General features: G+C 38.7%; 1 protein-coding gene across 1 annotated transcript; it reads right to left on the reverse strand.

Annotated features, from left to right (window-relative positions):
* Positions 1–605: 605 nt before the first annotated feature.
* Positions 606–17151, reverse strand: LOC132133377 (receptor-type tyrosine-protein phosphatase beta-like). Its single transcript, XM_059546164.1, has 8 exons — positions 17056–17151; positions 15711–16112; positions 13857–14794; positions 12982–13249; positions 6596–6859; positions 1952–2218; positions 1128–1388; positions 606–992 (listed from the first exon to the last, which is right to left on the reverse strand). The coding sequence occupies exons 1-8, from the start codon at positions 17105–17107 to the stop codon at positions 643–645; spliced, it is 2802 nt and encodes a 933-aa protein (XP_059402147.1). The 5' UTR covers positions 17108–17151; the 3' UTR covers positions 606–642.
* Between the last annotated feature and the right edge of the window lie 8201 nt (positions 17152–25352).

Consider the following 25352-nt stretch of genomic DNA (forward strand, 5'->3'; position numbering starts at 1 on the left):
TATTCAAAGAAACCATGTGCACTGTTGTCATTGAGGAGTTACATGAACTGAGCTGGATGATGACATCACCGAATTCAATGATGGACTGCCTTTAACTGAAAATTTATTGTTTACTATTGTTATTTTGTATTATTGACACACTACTTTCCTATTTAATACTTTAAAGATGCTTTGACACAATCTGTATTGTTAAAAGTGCTTCATAAATAAAGGTGACTTGACTTAGCATATTCAAGACTTCCTGAAAATACCAGAAACATTCCTCCAACTCCAAATAAGATTGTGTGAGAAGTCTAGCATAACTGTGTCCTCCTTAAAGAATACAGAGAAAAGTCTGAAGAAACGATTCTAATCAAACAGCTTACACAGGGATCACTGCATGTTTTTTGACAGCGAGTTAATCGTATAAGCACAGCCTTAAGAATTTTTTTCAAGGAATATTTAAATAAAAATACTGTAAAAGTTCTGAAGCCTAAGTTCAAACAGTTGACAAAAGTAATTGACAAGTAATCCACATGCCTCAAGTCCATCAACTAACGTCTTCTGAAGCGGAAATCTGGATGTTTGTAATAAATATATCCATTGAAACTCATCTCCATCTTGGATGGCCCGAGGATGTGGACATTTTCTTGCATGCCAGCTTCACTTACATCTGTTACTTTTATTTAATAAATACCTTGTATGTATCATAACATTCACCTCATGTTCTGTTTTTGGTCTATTACCTGTGCGTCCATCAGCCACCGTCTGGCGTGAGAGGTCACCCCTGTGCAGTGTGGTCACCACTGTCCTGTACAAAGCACCGGATCTCAAGCCCTGGAAGTGGTAGGAGGTGACATTGGGTGGTACACTTTCATTCTTCATGACCACGCTGTCGTAGATGAGGAGCACTCGGTACAGATCCACCTCACCGGCTGACCCGTCCCAGCATACCTGCAGAGCATCTGTGCTGCCCTGATTGCTGACCCGCAGCTTTGTGACCTGTGCAGGGACTGACCACACACACAAGATTACTTCATAAAGAAATATTATTGGATATTGCTTTTAAGAAAAGATAATTAACAATCTAGTCATTCCAGCGGTTCCACCATCACAGCAGCACAGCACTGGACATCTGAATGACTCACTGGTTCTTCCTGTGATGTGGGCCGAACTACTCAGATCTCCACTATTGGTCATCACAGTGATCGTATAGGTATGTCCAGACATCAGGTTATTAAAGTTGCATTCCTGTGAATCATGGGCTAATGTCTGTGTGTCCACAGTCATGTCTTCATCCTTCAGCAGGACGGTGTAGTTGTCCCACTCACCGACAGGATGGTTCCACACAGCGCTCAGAGAGGTCTCTGTACTGTGACGGACATTCAGCCTCTGAACAGACCGGGGAGCTGATGGACAGGTGCAGAAAAACAGAGAACTGTGTTTATATTTCACAATTTACACTGCCTCTAATGCCCCCTGTCCCTGGTCTTATTGTGCACAAAAGAGAGGTCTTCAGTCCTGCTCCTGGAGACCCACTGTCCTGCAGAGCTCAGCTCCAACCCTAATCAAACATACCTGAAGCAGCTAAACCAGCTTTTCGTGATCACTTAAAAATCACCAGCATCTGTGCTGAAGCAGGCTGGACAGTGAGTCTCATTTTAATCTGACATGAATACAAAGTGCACTGTTTTAAAAAAAAATGCTTAAGTGTGTTAAGAATCATTGTCATGTAAGTGTCTCTCTTTACAGTAAGTACACTTAAGTGGCCTTTCATTGTTAATATAATTTTATGCAAGTACAGTGTTTAAAGAAAACTTTGAAGTACAGTAAAAGTGCACATGCAATACAATTTAAGTGCAATTCTCTTTTACTAGAGCAGGCACTTTGTGTTTTGTGAAGGCCGCTTCATGTTGGTTTCTGTTTTACTGTTGAAAGTTTCATGGCAGTAGTGAGTTGATCAGTAACACACCTAGTCTCCCATGGCAGCCTGCGGTTGAGCTCAGATATCCGCTCTCCACACTCACAGCAGCTCTGTACAGACGGCCTGGAATCAGAGTCCAGTTAGTGAAGCTGAACTCCACAAGATTACTTTCAATCGTCTGGTTCATCAGCACAGAAGAGCCATTGAACAGCAGGATACGGTAGAAATCCCAGTCTCCATCAGGAGGAGACCAGGACAACCGCAGGGTCTTCTCATTAAGGGCTTCCAGCTTGAGATGATCCGCCGATCCTGGTGCTGATGAGCAACAGACACAACAAGAGCTCATAAAGACACATCTCAGGTTATTTGTATCGATGAACCATCGGTTGACAAGGCAATGAATCATGTGTTGTTCAAATACATATATGGACCATTCTACAGAATTGGTGCAAACTGCTGTCCCTCCAGGACATTTACGGAACATGTCTCACTCGCAAAGCCCTCTGCAGTGCAGGTAATCCCACACACCTGTCACACAGCTTCTTCAGTCTGCTGCCATCAGGGAGGAGACTGCGGAGTCTCCAGGCCAGGACCAGCAGACTGAAGTAGAGCTTCATCCATCAGGCTGTCAGGAAGCTGAACTCACTCCCGAACTTGCATATTTTTCAACAAGCAGTACAAGAGCAGGGCTAATCAGTGGACTTGTTTGTAAGCAGACTGAAGCAGTTGGCAGTGACGTGCGATTTTGGCGATCATAAAAATTATTTAATTTGTGTCATTGTCAAGTCATTGACAAGTGTATCTCTACTGCGTGAGAAGGATATCACATTGTCTATTTTGCAAGATATTGGCAGAACTATGGACGCTGCTTACTAACAAGCTGCAAAAATTGAAAAACTCTGTTGGAAAAGGCTAAATTTGTGCTTGAACACACAGTCTGCTGAGGCTAAGCCATAATCAAAATACAAATTGTCTGCATTTTCACAACAAAGCACAAACCATGCAAGCCAGCTAAGATGTCATCGTTGTGGCCGTGTAGGACATTATGGGAAAATGTGTACTGTTGCAAAAGGTAAACAGTGTCAATCCTGTGGCAAAGAGGGACACTTTGCAGCATTCTGCCATACCAAAACAGGACTAAAAGTAAACCAAGTTACAAGTAACATACCGCACAACAAAGTGTCAGTGGACATCATGGGAGAAGATGATGATGCTGAATGGGTGTTCATTGTGAAAGGGGACACAAATGATGCTGAAATGTCAAAACTGGGGGATGGGATACCAGTGAGCATGCTAATAGACTTGGGTGCAAGTTGTAACATTGTCGGTTCAAAGGTGTTCCAAGCACTGCATAACAATGGGCATACACAGTAAAGGAGCACATCCAAACAGCTATATGCTTATGGATCAGATACACCACTGGCTGTGGAAGGATATTTCACTGCTGACATTAGTCTGGCTGCAGGGAATAAGAGCGTGAAAGCAGATGTTTTGGTTGTGAATGGTGGACAGACATCTGTGTTGGGACGCAAAACTGCAACTGCTCTTGGAATTTTACACATTGGTGCTCTGTCAAATATCAATGAATTGCACCATGAAGACACTTGTACATGCAACATCATTACATCAGGAATACAAGGCATGTTTTGAAGGTTTGGGGAAACGTCTACAATTACATGTCAACAGCAGTGTTGTTCCTGTTACACAGCTGATACGCAGATTGCTGTTCGGTATCAGGAAATTAGTTGAGGAGAAACTGCAGCAGCTCGAACAATTGGATGTCATCGAAAAAGCAGAAGGACCTACTCCATGGGTATCACCTCTCATGGTAGTGCATAAGAAAGGTGGAGACATCTGGATTTGTGTGGATATGCGTATGAGTCAATTAAACTGTCGTGAGTGAATCCCCACCCAATCCCCACCATTGAATTCTGGAGGACATGATAGGTGCCAAGTGGTTCTCTAAGTTGGACTTGAAATGGGGATATCACCAAATTGAGTTGGAACCTTAATCACGAGCGTTGACTACATTTGTCCCACCACTGGTCTATGGAGATATAAAAGACACATGTTTGGCATCTCTTCCACTCCTGAAATGTACCAACACATAATTCACCAAGCTTTGCAGGGCATTGATGGAGTTCACAACATCTCTGAATGACATTGTGGTATTTGGAAATACTGGGCAAGGCACTGAAGGTGGCACTGGCAAGTTTACAAACAATGGCTTACTACAGCCAGGAGGCAGACACACAGGTGATCGTAGATGCCAGTCCAGTAGAGCTCGGAGGATCTTGACCCAAGCACAAGCTGATGGTGCATACAAGCCAGTCTACTATGCCAGCCGTGCTTTGATGGATGTGGAAAGGCGGTATTCTCAGACCGAAAGAGAAGCACTGGTCATAGTTTGGGCCAGTATTTTTTATATTTTTGTATGGTAGATCATTTTCAATGATAACTAACCACAAACCATTGGAGGTGATTTATTCACCCAAATTAAAACCGCCTGCAAGGATTGAGCATTGGGCTTTAAGATTACACCCATACAAAGTGATTTACAAACCTGGCCCACAGAATGAAGCATATTCACTTTCTCGTCTCACTGTGAACCCACCACAAATTGCAGCAGATGACGATGAGCACATTTACTTTGTTGTAAACCATGCCATCCCGAAAGCTTTTACACCTCATGAATTAGAGGAACTCGCAGCAGCAGATGGAACTCAACGCAATTTGAGGAAATGTATCCAGCAGAATTGTTGGATTACACATGTATCAAAGATGAACTGTCATGCATTGGCCACTTGATTCTAAGGAGAAAACGCATCATTATTCCTCAAGCAGCCAGGTTTCATACTCTGTTGTTGGCCCACGAGGTACATCAGGGTATTGTAAAAACCAAACAGTGCCTCCGTACAAAGGTATGGTGGCTGGGAACTGATAAAGTTTATGCACAAATAAATGGTGCATCTCTTAGACCTGTTCCGGTCACATGTACTGAAGGCAGTTAAAGGCATTTGCTAGTCATAACCAACTATTACTCAAGATGGGTGAAAGTGAGTGTGCTTCACCGCATCACTGCTAGCAACATCATCAAGTGTTTGATTTGGATATTTGCCACTCACGGATTTCCAGAGACAATTGTTTCTGACAAAGCCACACAATTTACAGGGGCTGAATTCAAATAATTATTGGTGATCATGCAATTAAGCACAGACGCATCACACCATACTGGCCTCAAGTAAATGGTGAGGTTGAGAGACAGAACAGAACACTGTGCCCAGCCATACGAGCGGCTCATTCTGAAGGTAAAGACTGATGTAAGGAAATGTACACATCCTTACTAGACTATCAGTCTACTCCACACTCTGTTTCTGGTTGCAGCCCTGCTTAGTTATTGTTCAGTCAGCAACTCCGTACTAAGTTGCCAGAGGTGAGTGGTATCATTTCCTCTGCAGTGGGAGATGCTGCAGTGAGACAGAGGGATTTTGTTAAAAAGGTTTTTATTTGTTAACAACAGCTCCTCAGTACTTGAGCGAGCTCATATCGCATTAAAGTCCTTCATGTCCACTGCGTTCTCAAAACTCTTACCATTTGATAATACCTAGAATATCAATATCAACTGTGGGTGGCAGATCCTTTTCCTATTTAGCATGCAAACTCTGGAACAATCTATGTAGTGTTGTTCAGGAGGCAGACACGCTCTGTCAGTTTAAATCTAGATTAAAGACAGATCCCCTGCGAAGACCTTGTCAACTCGACAACTGTTGGCACAAAATCGTGGGAACCAGACAAGTCCTCTGCACAATCTGACCTATGTTGCAGCCTGGAATTAAACCACACCATGCTGGTTTCTGTCACTGATGGAGTTTTGGTGCCTTAATTGCCACTGTCGCCTTTGGCTTGCTTAGTTGGGGACGCTTGACTAATTAAACAGACACTATTGAAAGAAAGCTGAACTGGATGATGACATTGATGAGTCATCAATGAACTGACTTTAGCTCAAAAAAATACTCTGTTATTGTATTATTGACAAACTATTTTCCTGTTTGACATTGTCAAGTCAAGTCACTTTTATTTATATAGCGCTTTAAACTAAACAGATTGTGTCAAAGCAACATTCATTAGGAAAACAGTGTGTCAATTATGCAAAATGACAGTTAAAGGCAGTTCATCATTGAATTCAGTGATGTCATCATTCAGCTCAGTTCAGTTTAAATAGTATCTGCGCAATCATTTGCAATCAAGTCAACAATATCGCTGTAAATGAAGTGTCCCCAACTAAGCAAGCCAGAGGCAACAGCGGCAAGGAACCAAAACTCCATCGGTGACAGAATGGAGAAAAGCAGTTCAATTTCAGGCTGCAGCTGCATAAAGGCGACTTAACTTGTATGTACATGTTAGATAATAATATATAATATGTAAGTTTAAGGTACTAATGTGTACCATTTAAGGCCAATTCACACTGCACAGACAAACAGTAACAGGCATGTTTATTAGATTTTGTCTGATTTTACCCCTGTCAGTATCTGTTGGCATTGTTCTGCACTTGTTTTTGCCTATTGAACATGTTGAATTGGTGTTTGTCAGGTCTTGGAATGTCTGAGAAGTGGCATACTGTATTGGTGTGGTGTGAATAGGCTTTTAGAATTAAATAAGGTACAAAGATGTAAGATTTGTCATAGTTCTTGCCTGTTCTCCCTATTGTCCTGGTCTCAGCTGTTAGTTCTCCTCTCTTCGTCTTCACTAAAACTTGATAAGCTTTTCCAGGTCTCAAGCCGCTAAAATCCCAATGAGTTGTATTTGGAGGTAGGCTAAGGTCACGTTCTGAAGAGATGGAGGGTGACAGAGAGAGCTCGTAGAAATCCATGTATCCAACAGCAGGAATCCAGGTGGCTTTAAGAGAGTCCTGACTGCCATTGCTCTGGAGAGTCAGTGATGTGACGGGAGCAGGGGCTGCACAAATGACAAATGTATCATTAAATATACTCAACTTTTTACATTGGAATAATTTTGTGTTCAGAAGTTCATTACATTTAGTGACATAAAGGAATAAAAAGTCAGTTTGGAAAAAAATTGGTTTGAAATGACATGACGGTGAATAAATAGTGACAGACTGAAACCCAGTTGCCAGTGGTGATATATTCACCATCATCTCACAATCTCAACATTAGAGTTTCCTGAAAACACTCAACTGAAGAGTGAGAATGTGACAATGCACAAATATGCGTGCATCATGGGTAACAGGCAGTAAAAGACAGGATATGTAGGTGGGTAGTCTGGTAAACCAGGAAGGGAGGAGGCAAGCTGAAAATATCCTGGAAATAATGATAAAAAAACCTGCTGTTGGTTAGAGGTGTTTCTGTGTCCTGTGGAACATGATGACCTTACCAGTGTTAAATGAGCTCACATTAACTCAGAGATGATTAAACTCATACTGTGACACTCTGCTGGACTTTTTTGGATTTAAAAAAAAATGAGTTACTTACTTAGACAATGTTCATTTTGATAACAAAAAAGGACTGATTGCCAGACACATTTTTCTGTCACACAATACTGTAGAGACATTCTCCACTGATGGTTTAACCTAGACATACAAACCACAGCAGCAACGCTCTCCATGTTAATACCACATGACCCTGAACCACTCACCAACACAGCAACAATATTACATGATACATATTACACAGTAAACATTAAAGAAATGATTATCTTCAAGCTGAAGTGCATATTGGGAACTGCAGTTATTGTATGGTTCAGCGCTATATGTTACAGTCTGTAAAATGAGCAAATAAAAGGAAAAGGATACAGGAAAGGGAGGTTCAGAACACAGCGCCACCATATTTCATCAAGGTCCTAGCCCACTTATTAACCTGTACCCTGAGCTTTTGTCCCTGTCTGAAAAATCTGATAATGATTCAGACTACAGACCACAATTTACAGTGTAATACTACTGCATCACCATATCGTATTAACTGTGATTTCGAGATGACAACACGTGACATTCTACTTGGAGCTGTTCACACCCTTGGACTCGGACTCAGAACTATCACACTATCAATGCCTAAACATAGTGTCTAATGAATCTGAGGTGTTCAGTTGTAGTTCAGAAAACAAATTGTAATTACAAGTTCTACGAGGACATGAATGCTTTTTACAAGTTGGTATCTGGTAATCATGGTAATTACGATATGGCATGAAGTTCATGCACCTTCAGATTTCAGTATGACACTGGTAACTGAACAAGCTGAAATGTTGCTAGAGAAGATTGGATAAAAACCATACAGGAAATGGGCAAAAAGGCAGGAGATGGTTGCTCAAACTACACCCACCTAGCTTGACAGTGGTGACAGCAGCGGCAATCCACCTGTCACTCAAGTGGCCACACCCTTAATTATGCAAAACTTTAAGGCTTAATATAATTTAAACGTATGAGTTCAAAATACTATCTATACTAGCTATATAGACCAAAATAATAACCAGACTGTAAACATTTTTTTTTCTTCTGCTGTAAATTTGGGCATTTTAACATGGGGATTCTATGGGATTGACTCCCTTCTGGAAGTGGACTTGACTTGACTTCCGTATGGGCTTCACAAGACAGAGCAGGAGGTTGCCGCTTGATAAAAACACTTTAAACAGAGACAATAAAACCTGTCAATTCGATACACAGTTTATTCCTGACTTTGACCTTTTGTCTTTTAGTCTGTGTGTTTCATGTATTTCTCTGTTTTTTTTTTTTTTTTTTTTTTTTTTTTGTGGAAATATGAACAAAATAACTTCTCAACTTTGTTCTTAAACATAAGTTAATATAAGCTATGTACCTATGGAATTGTGTTTTTTCTTCACAGTTATAGTCTTTCATTTTGGCTTTCATATTTTTGTCAGTTTCTGGTGTAATAACTTTTCACCTTTTGATTTTGTTTACCTGTTGCCTGTGTTGTTATGGTTGCCATATTCTGTGTGATTTCAATTTGCTTCATTTAAACCCAGCAGTATAGTTATTTTCAAACAAACCTCCCATGTTTGGTAAGAAAAAAAATATTAACTTGGCATGATGGAAAAAATGTTGCAATAGTTTTCATTTATTTAGTTTGATGACCAAATTAAATCCTTCTACTTTTTTGCTATACAAAAATGTATCAGTTATACAGTATATATGAAGAGTTTGGTTCCAAAATGCAATAAACGGCATCCTAGTTTTCCTCATCTACTTAGTACCTTTTGATCAGCAAACAAGGGCTGCATGATAAATCGCATGTCATTGTTATGCGCATCTCGTCAGTAAAGCCGTTTCTGTGATTAATAGTACTGGTAAATCTCCATCAAATGCTTTCAGATGGAAATTATTCAGATGCATTTAATACACAAAGCCGTAGATCACTGACAAGCTATAGCTACAGCACCTAGCACTAGTCAATTAAATGAATGTAACATGGCAAAGATGAATGCACTTTTGGAATTTGAATGTAAGGGGCATGTCATCTTGGAATTTCTGTGGTCTAATGTGATTTTGTTCATGTTCTTGTTCATGATTGAATTTTATTTTAAAGCTGTAATTCATTCATAACATTAACAAGATTACCCATTGAATTAAATTTAGAAACAATGACTGTTGAATGTATTATTAATCCAGCGCCTGTAAATAAAATTCGTATTGACCAAGTTCAGAGGCTGTCATATGTAGATACTTTCATATCGATTCAATGGATTTATTGCATTTTGAGGGTATAAAAATTTCATGGATTTATTGCATTTTGGAAAAAAAAAATAACATTATAATAAATCTTTGAAAATTAAAACCTGGATTTTCATTTTTTATGTTATTATAACCTAAAGATGCTATGTGAAAGTTTAAAACAGAAAATAGTTGTTTTCATCTTGCCACTTTCTTGGTAAAGAAAATACATTTTTAATCAAATTAATCAAAATGGATTTATTGCGTTTCGGAACCAAACTCATATATATACACTCACTTGCCACTTTATTAGGTACACCTTGCTAGTACCGCGTTGGACCCCCTTTTCTAATTCTTTGTGGCATTGATTCAACAAGTTGTTCGAAACATTCCTCAGAGATTTTGGTCCATATTGATATGATAGCATCATGCAGTTGCTGCAGATTTGTCGGCTGCACATCCATGATGCGAATCTCCCGTTCCCCCACATCTCAAAGCTGCTCTATTGGATTGAGTGGTGCTGATCTGGTGACTGTGGAGGCCGTTTGAGTAAAGTGAATTCATTGTCATGTTCAAGAAACCAGTCTGAGACGATTTGAGCTTTGTGACATGGTGCATTATCCTGCTGGAAGTAGTCATCAGAAGATGGGTGCACTGTGGTCATAAAGGGGTGGACATGGTCAGCAACCATACTCAGTAAGGCTGTGGTGTTTAAACGATGCTCAATTGGTACTAAGGGGCCCAAAGTGTGTCAAGAAAATATCCTGCACACCATTACACCACCGCCAGCAGCCTGATCCATTGAGACAAGGCAGGATGGATCCATGCTTTCATGTTCTTTAGGCCAAATTCTGACCCAACCATCTGTTGCCCATCTATCATCTCTAACCAGTCTGCCCATTCTCCTCTGACCTCTGACATCAACAAGGCATTTTCATCCACACAACTGCTGCTCACTGGATATTTTACATCTTTCTGACCATTCTCTTTAAACCCTAGAGATGGTTGTGCGTGAAAATCCCAGTAGATCAGCAGTTTTTGAAATACACAGACCAGCCTGGTCAAAGTAACATAAATCCCCTTTCTTCCCCATTCTGATGCTTGGTTTGAATTTTAGCAAGTCGTCTTCACCACATCTAGATGCCTAAATTCATTGAGTTGCTGCCATGTGATTGGCTGATTAGCAATTTGTGTTACCAAGCAATTGAACTGGTGTACCCTAATAAAGTGACCGGTGAGTGTATATATACACTGAGATGTGAGTACACCAAGAAGTGCTGTATCATGTATTTTATTTTCCCTGATCAGCTAAAAAGAGGTAAGCTTGTTTTAAGATGCATTGCACCTTAGTGGTATACTGTGTCATTCAAACATCAGAAGAATGTAATTGTTGACAGAGGTGTTGGGAAGTTGGAGAGTGAGGAATTGCTGGCCTGACCCGTAGCTGAGATCAACTCTACTCCACTCAATACTTCTGTAAGGTAAGTAGGCTATATGGTAATTTATAAATCAAAGCAGAAACTCATTAACTAATTTCCCTAGATTTACAGTTTTGTTGTTGAGTGATTTCCATAATGTATCCTGTAATAATAGAATATGTGGTTAAAAAAACCCTAGGCCTGTATGTTCATATAATGCCAATGTATTATTGCAAAATGTGTATGTTCTTGCTAAATCGCTCCCAAATGTAAGATTGTTGTTTAGCATTGTAAGTCATACATTTCACATAATATTAGAATAGGAACCCTTTAATTTCAAAATACTTAATAATTAGTAATTGTCCAGGTTGTAACACATTCATTCCCCAAACTTTGAATATTGTTCCCATAGACCTACATTTATACTATTATTACGAAAATTATTACGCTGTAAATTTGGTTTACTAATGCTGTAAAATGTGAGCTGTCAGCATGTATAAAACATTCAGTATATCCACAGGTTTTAAAATGTTTAATAGAGCTCATTTGCAACTAATGCAATAAGTAAAAAAAAACAATTCAAAAAAGAGGAGGGCCGTACATTATTTAAACCTTAATAAATTGGTCTAGTTTGGTCATAAGCTTTGAAGTACATGGTACCATCACGCCAAGATTTCAAAAATTAAAAAAAAAAAAAAAAAGACTGAAATGTCTCAAAAGGAAGTATTTTCCATGGATTCAGGTCAGTGATAATGGGGCTCATCCCATCAAGATTCCTTCCAAGAGCCTCAGAGCAACAGTCAACGTGAATGTGCACCAGTTAACCATTAAAAGGGAGGACAGCAAGGAAGAATCTTCTGGTCTTGAAAAAGAATGTCAAGGCATGACTGAAGGTTTCTTACATGTGAAAAAGGAAGTCTGGAACAATGTGTCCTGGACAAATGAGCCAAAGGTTGAATTGTTTGGCCACATTTCCAAACATCATGTTTTGCAAAAGCCAAACACTACAGTGGTTCCTGTCATAAACTCAACTAAGAGTGTATTCACACCAGAAAAGTCAGCTAGTTCACTTTTTTAGTCTGGAACAAATACAATGTTGATTTTGTTGTTGTTGTTGTTTTTGTTGTTGTTGTTGTTTGGTGTGGTTAGCTTTCACACTGCCCTTTTTGCAAGTGAACCAGAAACTGTAAACAAGACCATACGTGTGCTTAAGGTCATCCATTCATTAGCAATAGACAAAAAAATGATCCTAGTCAATGTAAGACACTGACAGACAACTATAAGAAATGCCTACATAAAGTATTATGCAATTTTACTGAAAAACATACAAATTTTGAGAATGGACCTGTTATTAGTTTACTTGTAGTATACAGTAATAGACCATAATTTCTTTACTAAGAACTATGAGGTCAATTTGGTTTATGTTATTGTTCCTATATGTTTTAGAGTATTGAGTATTGTAGATTTATAATTTAGAAAACATTAGCAATTAGCGACCGATTACTTTTTTGTGTAACATGTAACATTAGCAAAAAAGATTAAGCACAATAATAAGAGTCTGACAGAAGAGAATAAAAAGTTAATTCGTCTTTACAGCCCAAAGATGCCCATGATAAAGAAATAAGAGTCAGAGAAGGTCAGTGATGGCTCTTATGAAAACACGGTTCAGCGCGGCTGCCAAGACATCAGTGAAAAACACTTATATACAGCATGCCTACAGCCATTCACAGATACATCCTCTGGGATCAGTTTGAATGCAGGTGCTTTATCAAATATGTCAAAACGATGTGTTCCACCATATAAATGTGAACAAGAAGAGCAGTACAAAGCAACCATAAATCACTGCATGCTATTGTGAAAATCAAGTAGAGATTTAAAGCACTTTAAACAGAGAACATGAGCCCTCCTTTGGTGCGTGAAACTTCTGTTCAAGGATTCAGATTCAGAAGACTAAAGCTATGAAGAGATGTAAGAGGACTTACCAGTTTGAACTGTAATGTTTAAGCGTATGCCATTTTTCTGAGACATTATTCCAAACAAATAGGTAGCACCCGGAGTCAAACCCGTCATTAGGCATGTATAATGGTTGGGCCTCTTGATATCTTCAGAACATCTTGTGAAGTGAGAATCATCAGTCATAATGAAGTTACAGGATTTTCCAGGTGTTGTGAAATTAAACACACAATGATCCATATTAATACTCTCTGCAGTCACATTCACCAGACACGTGGCAGCCTCCGTCGTTATAAACTACGAACAAGAAATATACAACATGAAGTTAAAGAGAAACTGAAATTGACCAGTAGTATAAAAATAAAATAAAAAAGTTAGACAATGTGCACATAAACAAATTGTCAAATGGCAATGATTTACATCAAATATTTGCAAAGCCCCAAGTATTTGTCATAAATTAACTATTTCGTACTTGAGACTGAGCGGCTGATGTTATGTGTCCACTGTAATTTCGTAATATTAGTGGTGTAGTTTAAACAGTGCAGCATGGTGATTCAATGCTAAGGCCAAGGGTTCGATTCCCAGGGAATGCATGAACTGATCAAGTGCAAATGAATGCATTGTAAGTCATTTGGGATAAAAACTGCAAGCCAAATGCATACATGTTACTGTACACATGTTGAGAGGTGCACTGACGTGACTCGTGTGAACGGCAGCATTGATTGTCCTGCAGTTTCTTACAGGTACAAGACAATATCTGAAGTTATGTAGTAACCAGCCATCCAAATTAGAGCTTGCAAATTTTTTGGCCAACATTTGGTTAGGCATTAGGCAATACTAAGCAGATATACTATAGAAAAGCTTGTGAGACCTGTGAGAATATAGGACACATTTGATTGCTCACCTTTGCTGTGGAAGCCATGGTAGGAGTGATGGTAGATGGTGGAGGTGTGCTTCTTGTGCTCAGAGCAGCAGTGGTGGTGATGGTGGTTGTGGTTGTTTCTACAGTTGTATCTGGAGCCACAGTAGTTGATGTGAACACATCTGTATGCGGGGCAGCTGTAGATGTGTACAGGGCTGTAAGGGTAGCTGTTGCACTCGCTCTAGCTTTAGCTGAACTGGTTGCTGTATTCTGTACAGCTCTAGTATCTGTATTAGGAAGAACTTTAGTAATTGCTCGAGTCGTTCTGGTTTCAAATGGCAACATAGTCTGAACATCTTTGATGATCTTTGTCGTGGTTGAGCTTTTGGTTTTGGCATTTGTCCATGCCCCATCTGTGTTTGACACTGGGAAACTTCTGGTTGAACTCTCAGTCAGTATAGGATCTATGTCACTGCTGTTAGCTTCAGACGGTCCTGTATGAAAGACTAAAGTGGTCTGAGTTTCAGTGCTCACATTCAAAGAAACTGGAGACTCAGCATCTGTTGTGGAAATAGTTAACTCTGTTTGAGAAGTCAGAGGGTTATGGGTCTGCTCCATACCATCTGAGGTCATCTCTGTCATCTCAACTCTGTTCTGGGTGAAATTCTGAGGTACATGAGGAGTTCTCTTTACCATCAGAGTCGGGGACACATCTGTAACATCACTCATCTCGTAGGGTGATTCGGTTTCAAGCGTTTGAGTGTAGTTCTCATTAAAGTTTGTTTCGGCAGTAAACGTTGTCAGATCACCAAGACCAGTGGTAGCAGTCCGTTTAGTTCTGCTTCTGGCTGTGTTACTGAGGTGGGTCACTGCTCTGCTTTGAGTAATGTCAGGGACTGTTAGAGTGGTCATTTCTCCTGTGGACATGACTGAAACCTGTTTCATTGGAAACTGTGTCATTGTTGAAACTGTGGACGGGCCTGTTGAACAAGAAAAGACTGACGTTACCTTTATACAGCATGATGTGTTTTCACTACAGGTGCATTTCCAAAATAAACTGTTGTGCTTTTTTTTAAATGGCTTTTTTTTATCATGAGTGCTTTATAATGGTGCAAAATTGGCAACCCAGGCTCACCTGGAAAACAAGAAGTCACAACATTTCTACAAAATAATATTATGTTGCTTCTTGTATGTTTCACAACACTTTCAAAGTGAAATATCCAGGAACTGACGCTAAAAGTGGCTCCAACAAAGTTGTTGGTGTTTTACTGCCACAAATGTTTATTTCATCTGCAAACTGCAGTGAATTGCAGCCTACAGGCACAGTTTTGAAGTTCTGGAAAAATGTAGGGAGAGGCAGATTTTTTTTCCAATAAATTTGTTGAAAACCAGATGTGGTATAATAATATGAATTACCACCCTGGACAGCATAAATAGATAGATTATAATCCTTGTATATTGTACATTCATTAAGGTACTGTAACCTCACTCCTTGAAGCCCATATTTTACCTGTGCTCAATCAATTCAGCTTAATCTCTTACTGATGATTTTTAGTTAAGATCAAAGCTTCGTAACTGATCCTGACATCACAAGCCATGTTACTTACTGTAACTAACTACAATAATTTGAAATGATTGCATAACATATGTATCAAATATGTTTCTTTTTGGCATAAGTATTAGACCAATTAGACTATGTGTCTGAGACATATTTTTCTACTAATGTTTTAAATCTTGATAGATAACCGTACATATAGTCTAATATTTCTTTACTGTACTGGATTATATTGTATGCCTATTCACTAATGCCAATAAATCAACACAAATGTTAATTGCCAAGACACATGTAAACAGATGTAATTGAACATTTATGTGATGGCTAGAGAGTCAGCTGACCTGTGGCAGGGCAGAGTGACTTGGACACCCGTTTCCCCTCAGAGTCCATCGTGATCATGGACCAGTTTGAATACCTTTGCTCAGAGCAGACAACAGCCCGTTCACCCTGTTTTTTCAGGAACATCGGCATCTCTGCCAAACCAAAGGTTCCTCGTTGGTTGTAGCATTTCCATGCCGGTGCAGTATCGCAGTCCCTGAGTTTGACCAAGCGAGTGTGGTGCGGGATAGTGGTGCTCTGACTGACCCACAGACATCTGGACACAAGTGTGTGATGGAGTCTCATGGTGCTGGTCCAGATCCATTGCTGATATGGGTTGCTCTCATCACACTTCCTCAGGACCACCACACTATTTTGTGTACTCAGACATAACCCTTTATTAGTGTGTGCGATCAGAAAGCCACCTAGCAGAAAAGGAATTGTTGTTTGCACGTGTTAGTTGGATGATCAGAGTAATCTGATAATAACATACGGATAAGACATCTCTGAACAAGAAAACTGGGTAGGATTGTCATGATCTCTTTTGGACTTGCAAAGATAGTTTCTTTATTTTTAAGCAAGACTTTTGGACAATTTATGGTAAGGAAATTCAGAGGTGATAAAGTATTTTCATAAATTCCACTCATGATAATTTCACACTTCCCTTCAACAGCCAGTATAGGACCTGATGTATGGGTGGAGAAAGCTGTAAAGCGTTTCTGGAGTTTTCAGTACATTTGCACATTAGAAATGAGTGTGTGAAAATCAATAAAATCTGTTTTGCAGCATCTGAAGAATTGCAGGCCACAGTCAGAAAGTCTCATCTCGCCTCACTGACACACACTCACAAAATAACACTGCAAAAAAAGCTCACAACCTTTTTTCCATTTTGTTGCAAATGACAATTAGCGTTTTCTATTCCTATTAATCAGTGAAATCAGTTTTATAATCAATGTTATAAAAACTAATAGATTAAGCTTCTTTGTGTTGAAAGTTAAAGTTTAAAATAACCATTTATCATACTTTATAATATACACCATTATCAACACACATTATAAAATGCTAAATGGAACAGTAATGAACACTCAATAAAATAATATAACAAAACATCCAAAAAACAAAATAAAAACATGAACATTTGTGAGTACATTACAATGAATTTAATCCTCTTATTAATGTACATACTGGTAATGTTATTAATAAAAGGTATTCTGAATGGTTTATGAATACTTATTTGATCAGTTCAGCAAAACTGCTATAGTTCAAATAAGAATTCATATAACTTTTAATTTTTTTTCTCAGATCGTCCCTAACCAACAATTCAACAAGACAGCAAAGCCAGTAAATAATCATAATGTTAATACTCACTTAATACGTAAAAACGATGCAGTGTTAATAAGATGAGAAAGAGCATTTCCATGTTACTGGTTTGTAGGTTTCTCTGAACTCAAATGAGAGTTTGAGCATTCAGGAGGAAATTCTCTTTCAGGGGAAGGAAAAGTCACTGACCGTCATTTCCTTCTATTCAATAGTGTGAGGCTAGTGACAGTACAGTGATCCTTACATGCAAACACCTCAGAGGCTAGCCATGGCTAAATCATTACACACAGACCTTTACAATAATTTTTGTAATATTGGTATTACTGTAATCTGTAGTTGCATCTGTGTGTAGGCAACTATTTTGCTTAGCATGTTTGAAACACTACGGTATACAATGTTAAGAAAGTTCAGTACAGTTTAAGGCATGCCCAGATTTGTAGAAGGCCTATAAGAAGATCTTCAGATCATTTGGGATCTCTATTATTGAATGTCAGTCCTTCAAGAGTCCATCAGGAAGAAAAATCACACCTCACTGCAGGATGTCGTCCACACCTCACCGGTGTCTTTGAGGCACATCACAACATCCAGCAGCTTCACTTTGTTGTCAGGGAAGAGCCAAATGAAATGCATCAAACAGCATCAAATATATTTAATAAATTACATGTAATAGCTTTGAAAGCTAATATTATACTATATTTAACTATGTCCCAGACAGGGTTATAAGTCAAGTCACCTTTATTTATATAGCGTTTTAAACAAAATACATTGCGTCAAAGCAACTGAACAACATTCATTAGGAAAACAGTGTCAATAATGCAAAAATGAGAGTTAAAGGCAGTTCATCATTGAATTCAGTTATGTCATCTCTGTTCAGTTAAATAGTGTCTGTGCATTTATTTGCAATCAAGTCAACGATATCGCTGTAGATGAAGGGTCCCCAACTAAGCAAGCCAGAGGCGACAGCGGCAAGGAACCGAAACTCCATCGGTGACAGAATGGAGAAAAAAACCTTGGGAGAAACCAGGCTCAGTTGGGGGGCCAGTTCTCCTCTGACCAGACGAAACCAGTAGTTCAATTCCAGGCTGCAGCAAAGTCAGATTGTGCAGAAGAATCATCTGTTTCCTGTGGTCTTGTCCTGGTGCTCCTCTGAGACAAGGTCTTTACAGGGGATCTGTATCTGGGGCTCTAGTTGTCCTGGTCTCCGCTGTCTTTCAGGGATGTAGAGGTCCTTTCTAGGTGCTGATCCACCATCTGGTCTGGATACGTACTGGATCCGGGTGACTGCAGTGACCCTCTGATCTGGACACAGACTGGATCTGGTGGCCACGTTGACCTCGGAACAAGAGAGAAAGAGACAAATATTAGCGTAGATGCCATTCTTCTAATGATGTAGCAAGTACATAGGGTGTTATGGGAAGTTTTCCGGTTCCGGTTTACCTAATTAATGCAGCCTAAAAATCCTTTAACGGATTTGGATAATAAAAGCATATTAGTATGTTATATGTAAGCCAAGTTAAAGAGATGGGTCTTTAATCTAGATTTAAACTGCAAGAGTGTGTCTGCCTCCCGAACAATGTTAGGTAGGTTATTCCAGAGTTTAGGCGCCAAATAGGAAAAGGATCTGCCGCCCGCAGTTGATTTTGATATTCTAGGTATTATCAAATTGCCTGAGTTTTGAGAACGTAGCGGACGTAGAGGATTATAATGTAACAGGAGCTCATTCAAATACTGAGGTGCTAAACCATTCAGGGCTTTATAAGTAATAAGCAATATTTTAAAATCTATACAATGTTTGATAGGGAGCCAGTGCAGTGTTGACAGGACCGGGCTAATATGGTCATACTTCCTGGTTCTAGTATGAACTCTTGCTGCTGCATTTTGGACTAGCTGTAGTTTTTGATTAGAGGCTTAATAACAGCCAGTTTGAAGGTTTTGGGGACATATCCTAATGACATTGAGGAATTAATAATAGTCAGAAGAGGATCTATGACTTCTGGAAGCACCTCTTTTAGGAGCTTAGATGGAAAAGGGCAGGGATAGGCAACTCCGGTCCTGGAGGGCCACTATCCTGCAGAGTTAAGCTCCAACCCTAATTAAACACACCTGAAAAAGGAAATCAGTGTTTTCGGGATTACTAGATAGATACAGGCAGGTGAGTTTTTATGAGGGCTGAAGCTAAACTCTGCAGGATAGTGGCCCTCCAGGACCGGAGTTGCCTATCCCTGGTATAGGGTCTAAAAGAGAGAGTCCATAGTTTCTGTTACATCATCAAGTTGTTCTGAGGTTTTGGATATGCTAAGGAATTTGGATACATCAGGAAGATAACTTAAAAAGCAGTCTTTTGTGTTAGAAGTGATGGTTCTTCCATACTTGTAACAAGAAGTAGAATTTACAATTTTGGCTATATGAATTTTGCAAAGAACTAAATAATGATCTGAGATATCATCACTTGGCTGAATAATTTCAACACCATCAACATCAATTCCATGTGACAGTATTAAATCTAGAGTATGATTTCGACAATGAGTAGGTCCTGAAACGTGTTGTCTAACACCAATAGAGTTCAGAATAAATGCTGATCCCAATGCATCGTTTTCATTATCAAGATGGATATTAAAATCACCAACTATTAAAACTTTATCTGCAGCCAGAACTAACTCAGATGTAAAATCACCAAACTATTTAATAAAGTCTGTATGGTGCCCTGGTGGCCTGTATACAGTAGCCAGTACAAACATAACAGGGGATTTATCATTAACATTTGTTTCTCTGGATAATGTTATATGAAGTACCATTACTTCAAACGAGTTATACTTGTAGCCTGCCCTCTGAGAAATCCTGAAAACGTTGTTATAAATTGAAGCAACACCTCCACCTTTGCCTTTTAGACGCGGCTCATGTTTATAACAGTAATCTTGGGGGGTGGACTCATTTAAAATAATGTAATCATCAGGTTTTAGCCAGGTTTCTGTCAAACAGAGTACATATATATTATGATCAGTGATCATATTATTTACTAAATTTGCTTTTTATTTGTTGAACCTCAATTAAATTGTTACTCTTTAATTGGTTTGGACGTTTATTGTATTTTCTAGTTTGGGGAACAACTGATGAATGTTTAGAAGAATGGCATCTACGCTAATATTTGTCTGTTTCTCTCTTATTCCGAGGTCCCCGTAGCCACCAGATCCAGTCTTTATCCAGATCAGAGGGTCACTGCAGTCACCCGGATCCAGTACTGTCCACGCACTCGGTCCAAGGAAGGTATCCAGTGTTGGCCGAAGGTTTCTTGCGTGTTCGGTCTTTTTAGCACACAAAGTTATTAAATTTAAATTCAATTCTAATCTGACTCCATTTTAGTATGACCTAGATTTTAGGTTGAAAGGCAAATTGGTTGATTGTATGTCTCTTATTATTATTATTATTCTGACATTTGATTATTCAAGTTAACTCTTTACTTTATATTTACTCGTTCATTAGGAATCTATGTCACTCAGGGTGTATCACGCCGGCTGATGAACATGTACCCCACGATCACAAACTCTCCAGCCTGATCTTTAGTCAGAGGTTATGAATAACTATTTAATAGACTGTCTCATGCTTGTCATTCTTTAAATAGTGGTTCTATTGAGCCCCCTACAGTCACCTATATAACAACTTAGTTAAAGCTCAAACAATATTCAGAGGTTATGGCTAGCACTGTGAAATATGCTATTCCAATCCTGTTTTACCTAGCCCCCTATAATTAATCTAATTATATAACAACTTGAATATAGTGAAACAATAACTGGCGATTATGGCTAGTACTATGAAATTTGCCCAAACCATGCTTATGCTCCAATTGTATTTTGTCTTGTGCATGTAGCTTGAATTCAGCATGTGGATGAACGGGTTTCAGGTCTGTCTGTTTAAGAACAAAAATTATTTTTTTATTTCACTTGACGTGTCTTTCCATCATGGAAAAACTTCCGTCTCTAGTGACAACTTCCCTGGGGCGTTCTTGCCTCTTTTGACGAATCTTGTCACCTGCAGTTGTGCAGATTTCTGGGCAGACTCCAACAGGTGAGGAGTTCTCAGTAGATACACACTGCTTTGTGTGAGACACCTAAACAGCATCTTACTGGCTCACTGATAGAGCAATGATGATATCTTGAACTTGATGTCATTTAAAAGTCGGAAGAAAGCTGTGAGATACAATACCAAAACAAAAAACATAAGGTAGTTTCATGTCAGCAGGTGCAAATGGTACATTGGATTTTAGGTGTCTTGAGGTGTCATGGTCCCATTTTAAAGCAGCCAATTCCTCACTACCACTCTGATGGAGTTTAACGGTAATGGAATTTAAGAATGCTTGGTCTGAGTGGCTTAAATTAAAAGGAGCAAAAAGTCAGTGTAACTCACATATTTAATAAATGGTATGCATCAATAAAACATATGATAATAATAATAATCAAATCACAATTATGAAGGTATATAGAATAATCACACAGTTCATTCAGGAATCTTCCAATACAAGCCACTAATGTAGAAGCAAAGTTTTTAAGAGTGACTTAGAACATGATAAAAAAAAAAAATGGTATGTCATTATGGGATTAATTCTATTGTCCTGTGTGTGAGGCTATGTGGTTCTGTCAGTGTGAAGATGGACAATAGATCTTTAGTGGAGTACCACGTTTGTAATCTAAGCCATCATTGTCTTCTGTGATGTGTAGTGTTCAGACTGAAAAGTCTAGATGAGGTGATGCAATGATGGAGGTGTGTGTTCTGTGTTCCTGTCTTGGAGATGAACGGAGTCTGATCTATTGCAATCTGTGTTGCAAAAATTTTGTTCCGGTTCTAATCCATAAGGACATATAGATATTTGTGTAGTAACGCTCTACTGTGAGGTGTGAATGGCCCATTCAAGTGTCTTCGCACCCATCTCCCGCGTTTCAGGTTATGTTCTAACAATTCTGTTGTTTTGGCTTGATGCAGATGGGACCAGGCGTCTTCCTGGTATCTGTCCTCCAAGAATTGCAGTGTTCAACATGAGACAGAAACAATTTCTCATTACAGTCAGATCTGTGGGCAGAAATGTGTTCACCTGTTTCTGTGTTGTCTGTTTGACAAATGTTGTTTTATGGTGTTGTTCACACATGCAGATCTCTGTGGCACATAAAGACTTCTTGTATTTTGGTCTGATGTTTAGTATTTTACACACCCCTTTAATTAATTTTCAAGTAAATTTAAAAGATCAAATGGTGTTTTGTGGCTTCATTCGACTGTGGCTTTTTGTAAATTCAGTCATGCTCCAAACAAAGGCAAGGAAGTTTTACAATTGTGATGTAAATGTGGTCCTGTTGCTGTAACAGGTAACCAGCCTCCGAATGTTTTTATTTTTGGATAATATGAAATATGGATGTTTCAATTTCCAAATAATGTTAGCCACTCTCTCTGATCAGATTAAGTTTTTAGCTGGTCCTCTTCAGCGAAGGATGAACTGGTTTGCTATCACTTGTGCCAGACTATTGAAATGAAAACAAACCTCCTCCCTTTTGGGCACTGGGAAGCAGACCAATGAAATTTAATTGTAAGGGTTAGCAAATCACATTTCTCCGTGAAATGCCATGCTTGGCGATCATAATATAATGTACATTATTATTATTTGATTTATAATATAATTATATTATATTAAAATAATATTGTTTCTGGTCTCTGGAGAGTCTTTGGAATAATATGGTTGTCAGTGTGTTCGTCTTTGAGAAGACCTTGTGATTCGGCCCTGAAGTCACAGTAGTACACACATGTACACTGTATGTATAACAACTAGTCTGTCTTAAAGCCAATGAGAGACTCAGAAGTTGTCAACATCCAATGACTGCACACATATTTGGAGTACATGGTCAAAATCACAACTCATGTGAGATAAGATCTGCAATAAGGTCTAAGTTGTCACAAATTGGATTCTTATGTCAATTCATTTGAATATGAAAAGGTGTTGAGGAGCACGGCAAGCTCAGGGCTGATGCAATGCACAATCACTGTTTTAGATCTCAAAGGTTTTTTTATAATATAGTCTCTTTCCAGATTGTTGATGATCAATAAGGTCGACAGTAAGTCATGCTGGACCGAACAAATGTTACATCCCATCCATCAGATATGAGGGAGAGAATGTTTGGTACTAAGTTGAGGATGTAAAACCCATTATCCCAGAGCCAAAACCATGCTGTGCAATGGCCATGTGCACCCTACCAAGGGCCATCTAATACCCACCGCAGTTAACTGATTTTCTATACAAGATAAAACCAGTCAGCATTAATCAGAAAAATAGTACCTATATACACTTCCAGTCAATAAATAAATAAATGAATACATAAATAAAATTACACCTATACCAAGCTTTTGAATGGTATAGTGTATGTTACAAAAGCTTTTTATTTCAAATAAATGTTGATCTTCGGATCGTTCTATTCATCAAAGAATCCTGAAAAAAAAAATCCTCAACTGTTTTTAACATTATTAGTAATAATAATAATAAATGTTTTTTTGAGCAGCAAATCAGCATACTAGAATGATTTCTGAAGGATCATCTGACTGAAGACTGGAGTAATGATGCTTAAAAATCAGCTTTAAAATCACAGGAATAAATTACATTAAAAATATATATATTCAAGTAGAAAGCAGTTATTTAAAATTGTAAATATGTTTCACTTTTTTTTCTCACTGTGGAGAAAACAGTGGCTATATTTATGTTATTAATGATAAATAATAGTCCTGGAAAAATAACATAACAGTTTTCAATACACAAAGTAAAATAACTGAATTTGTCAGCCAGTGATCCACATGCATTTTCATGTCAGTGTTAAGCGAGATCTAGTCAGACTAACTAAACATTTCCTCAAAAACCAATATGGACTCTTTTTTTGGACAACCTAACTTCAATAGTTGGCATCTGTTTAGTTGGACCAAAGGATCATGTTAATAAACGGTCATTTCATAAAGTGTAAGACTCTTGAGTAAGACAACTTTACTGATGAAAGATTTATAACTTGATAGTGATATTCCTGATTAATTTTGCCAAGCAGGACGTTATTCCTAATCTATTCCTAACCATTTGCTGCCCCTAAACTCAGAGGGAAATGATGGTTTGATGAGACCGCAAGAAACCCATGTGATTCGTAAATAGGAAAGTCGTTCCACAACCAAATAGGATGGGAATTCAGGAACATTACCTACTTTGGCAAAAGCATGGCACCATGTGATCTTTGTAAGAAGTAGTATTAAAAGACAGCAGATTTGAGTCCTCCTGGAGCTGTAACAGGTCTGTGAAAGAGGAAACTACTCCACCACAGGAAGACGTGGAGCATAACCTTCTGCCTGTGCTGCTCATGTCTGTGACCGAGAGTATGCGGAAACACAACTGTTTACCCAGGCCATACAGTAGAGGTGTTCAAGATAAGAGATTACATGTCACCAAGACGTGGAGTCTGAATCTGAGCACACCTACAAGACCAACATGATGAGGTTTGTTAGGTCAGTAGATGCAGTGCATAACGTTTAATGTTCACCATGTGTCCTGAAGTGGCCAATCAAATAGATCGAACACAAACATACTTGATGGTTACATAATTCTATTGTTCTGAGACTCTTCTTCTGAAAACATCTCACGTCATCAAACTCTCACTCATAGCCATGTACGGCCTTTTAATGCTGAGATAGGAACAACAAGACCTTGACAGCAAGTCACAGAACCACAAGTTCAACAGACACTCAATAACAATTGTGTGAATCAATTACTGTCGCCTTACATCATGAAGTGTGTGGACATGCTGTTATTTGCAGTTGATATATATATATATATAATGATTGCTATGAACTTTACCACACATTTACACAGGTATATCATCATATATTTTTATTTTATAACCTACAAAAACTAGATCCAGAAAGTAGGGTAATCTAAAGTGCATTATAGTTTTACTTGAATACATAGTAAATATTTTATAAAGTGAACTGAAATGCCAGGAATGGAGCCTGCAGAAAACCTTTCTGGAAGGACAGCGCATCCGGAGTCAGGAAAGCACTGCTGTCCCGTCCTTTATTAATCAGACACCAAAACCCCCAAGAACCAGCAAAGGGTTAAAGAGTATTCAGGTTCTCCAAGGTTGTTTTTGTATTCTGAGTGTATGCATGTAGGAGCTCATACATATATACATATACATATATATTTATGTTGTTTTGTTGAAAGTAAGCCTATTTGCTCTTTTTACCTGTATGAGTGCGTGCATGTGTGTGCATATACATTATACACTTACTCCATATATAATTTAAAAAAAATCCCCTCCCCATTAAAACACAACACTGTA

The sequence above is a fragment of the Carassius carassius genome, chromosome 50, assembly GCF_963082965.1.
Source record: "Carassius carassius chromosome 50, fCarCar2.1, whole genome shotgun sequence".
Lineage (NCBI taxonomy): Eukaryota > Metazoa > Chordata > Actinopteri > Cypriniformes > Cyprinidae > Carassius > Carassius carassius.

Coding starts and splice junctions, on each gene's coding strand:
- LOC132133377 (XM_059546164.1), bottom strand. CDS start 17,107: ATGGAAATGCTCTTTCTCATCTTATTAACACTGCATCGTTTTTACGTA. Junction 6,860..12,981: donor AAACATTACAGTTCAAACTG/GTAAGTCCTCTT, acceptor TCATTTGTGCAG/CCCCTGCTCCCGTCACATCA. Junction 993..1,127: donor CCACATCACAGGAAGAACCA/GTGAGTCATTCA, acceptor GTGTGTGGTCAG/TCCCTGCACAGGTCACAAAG.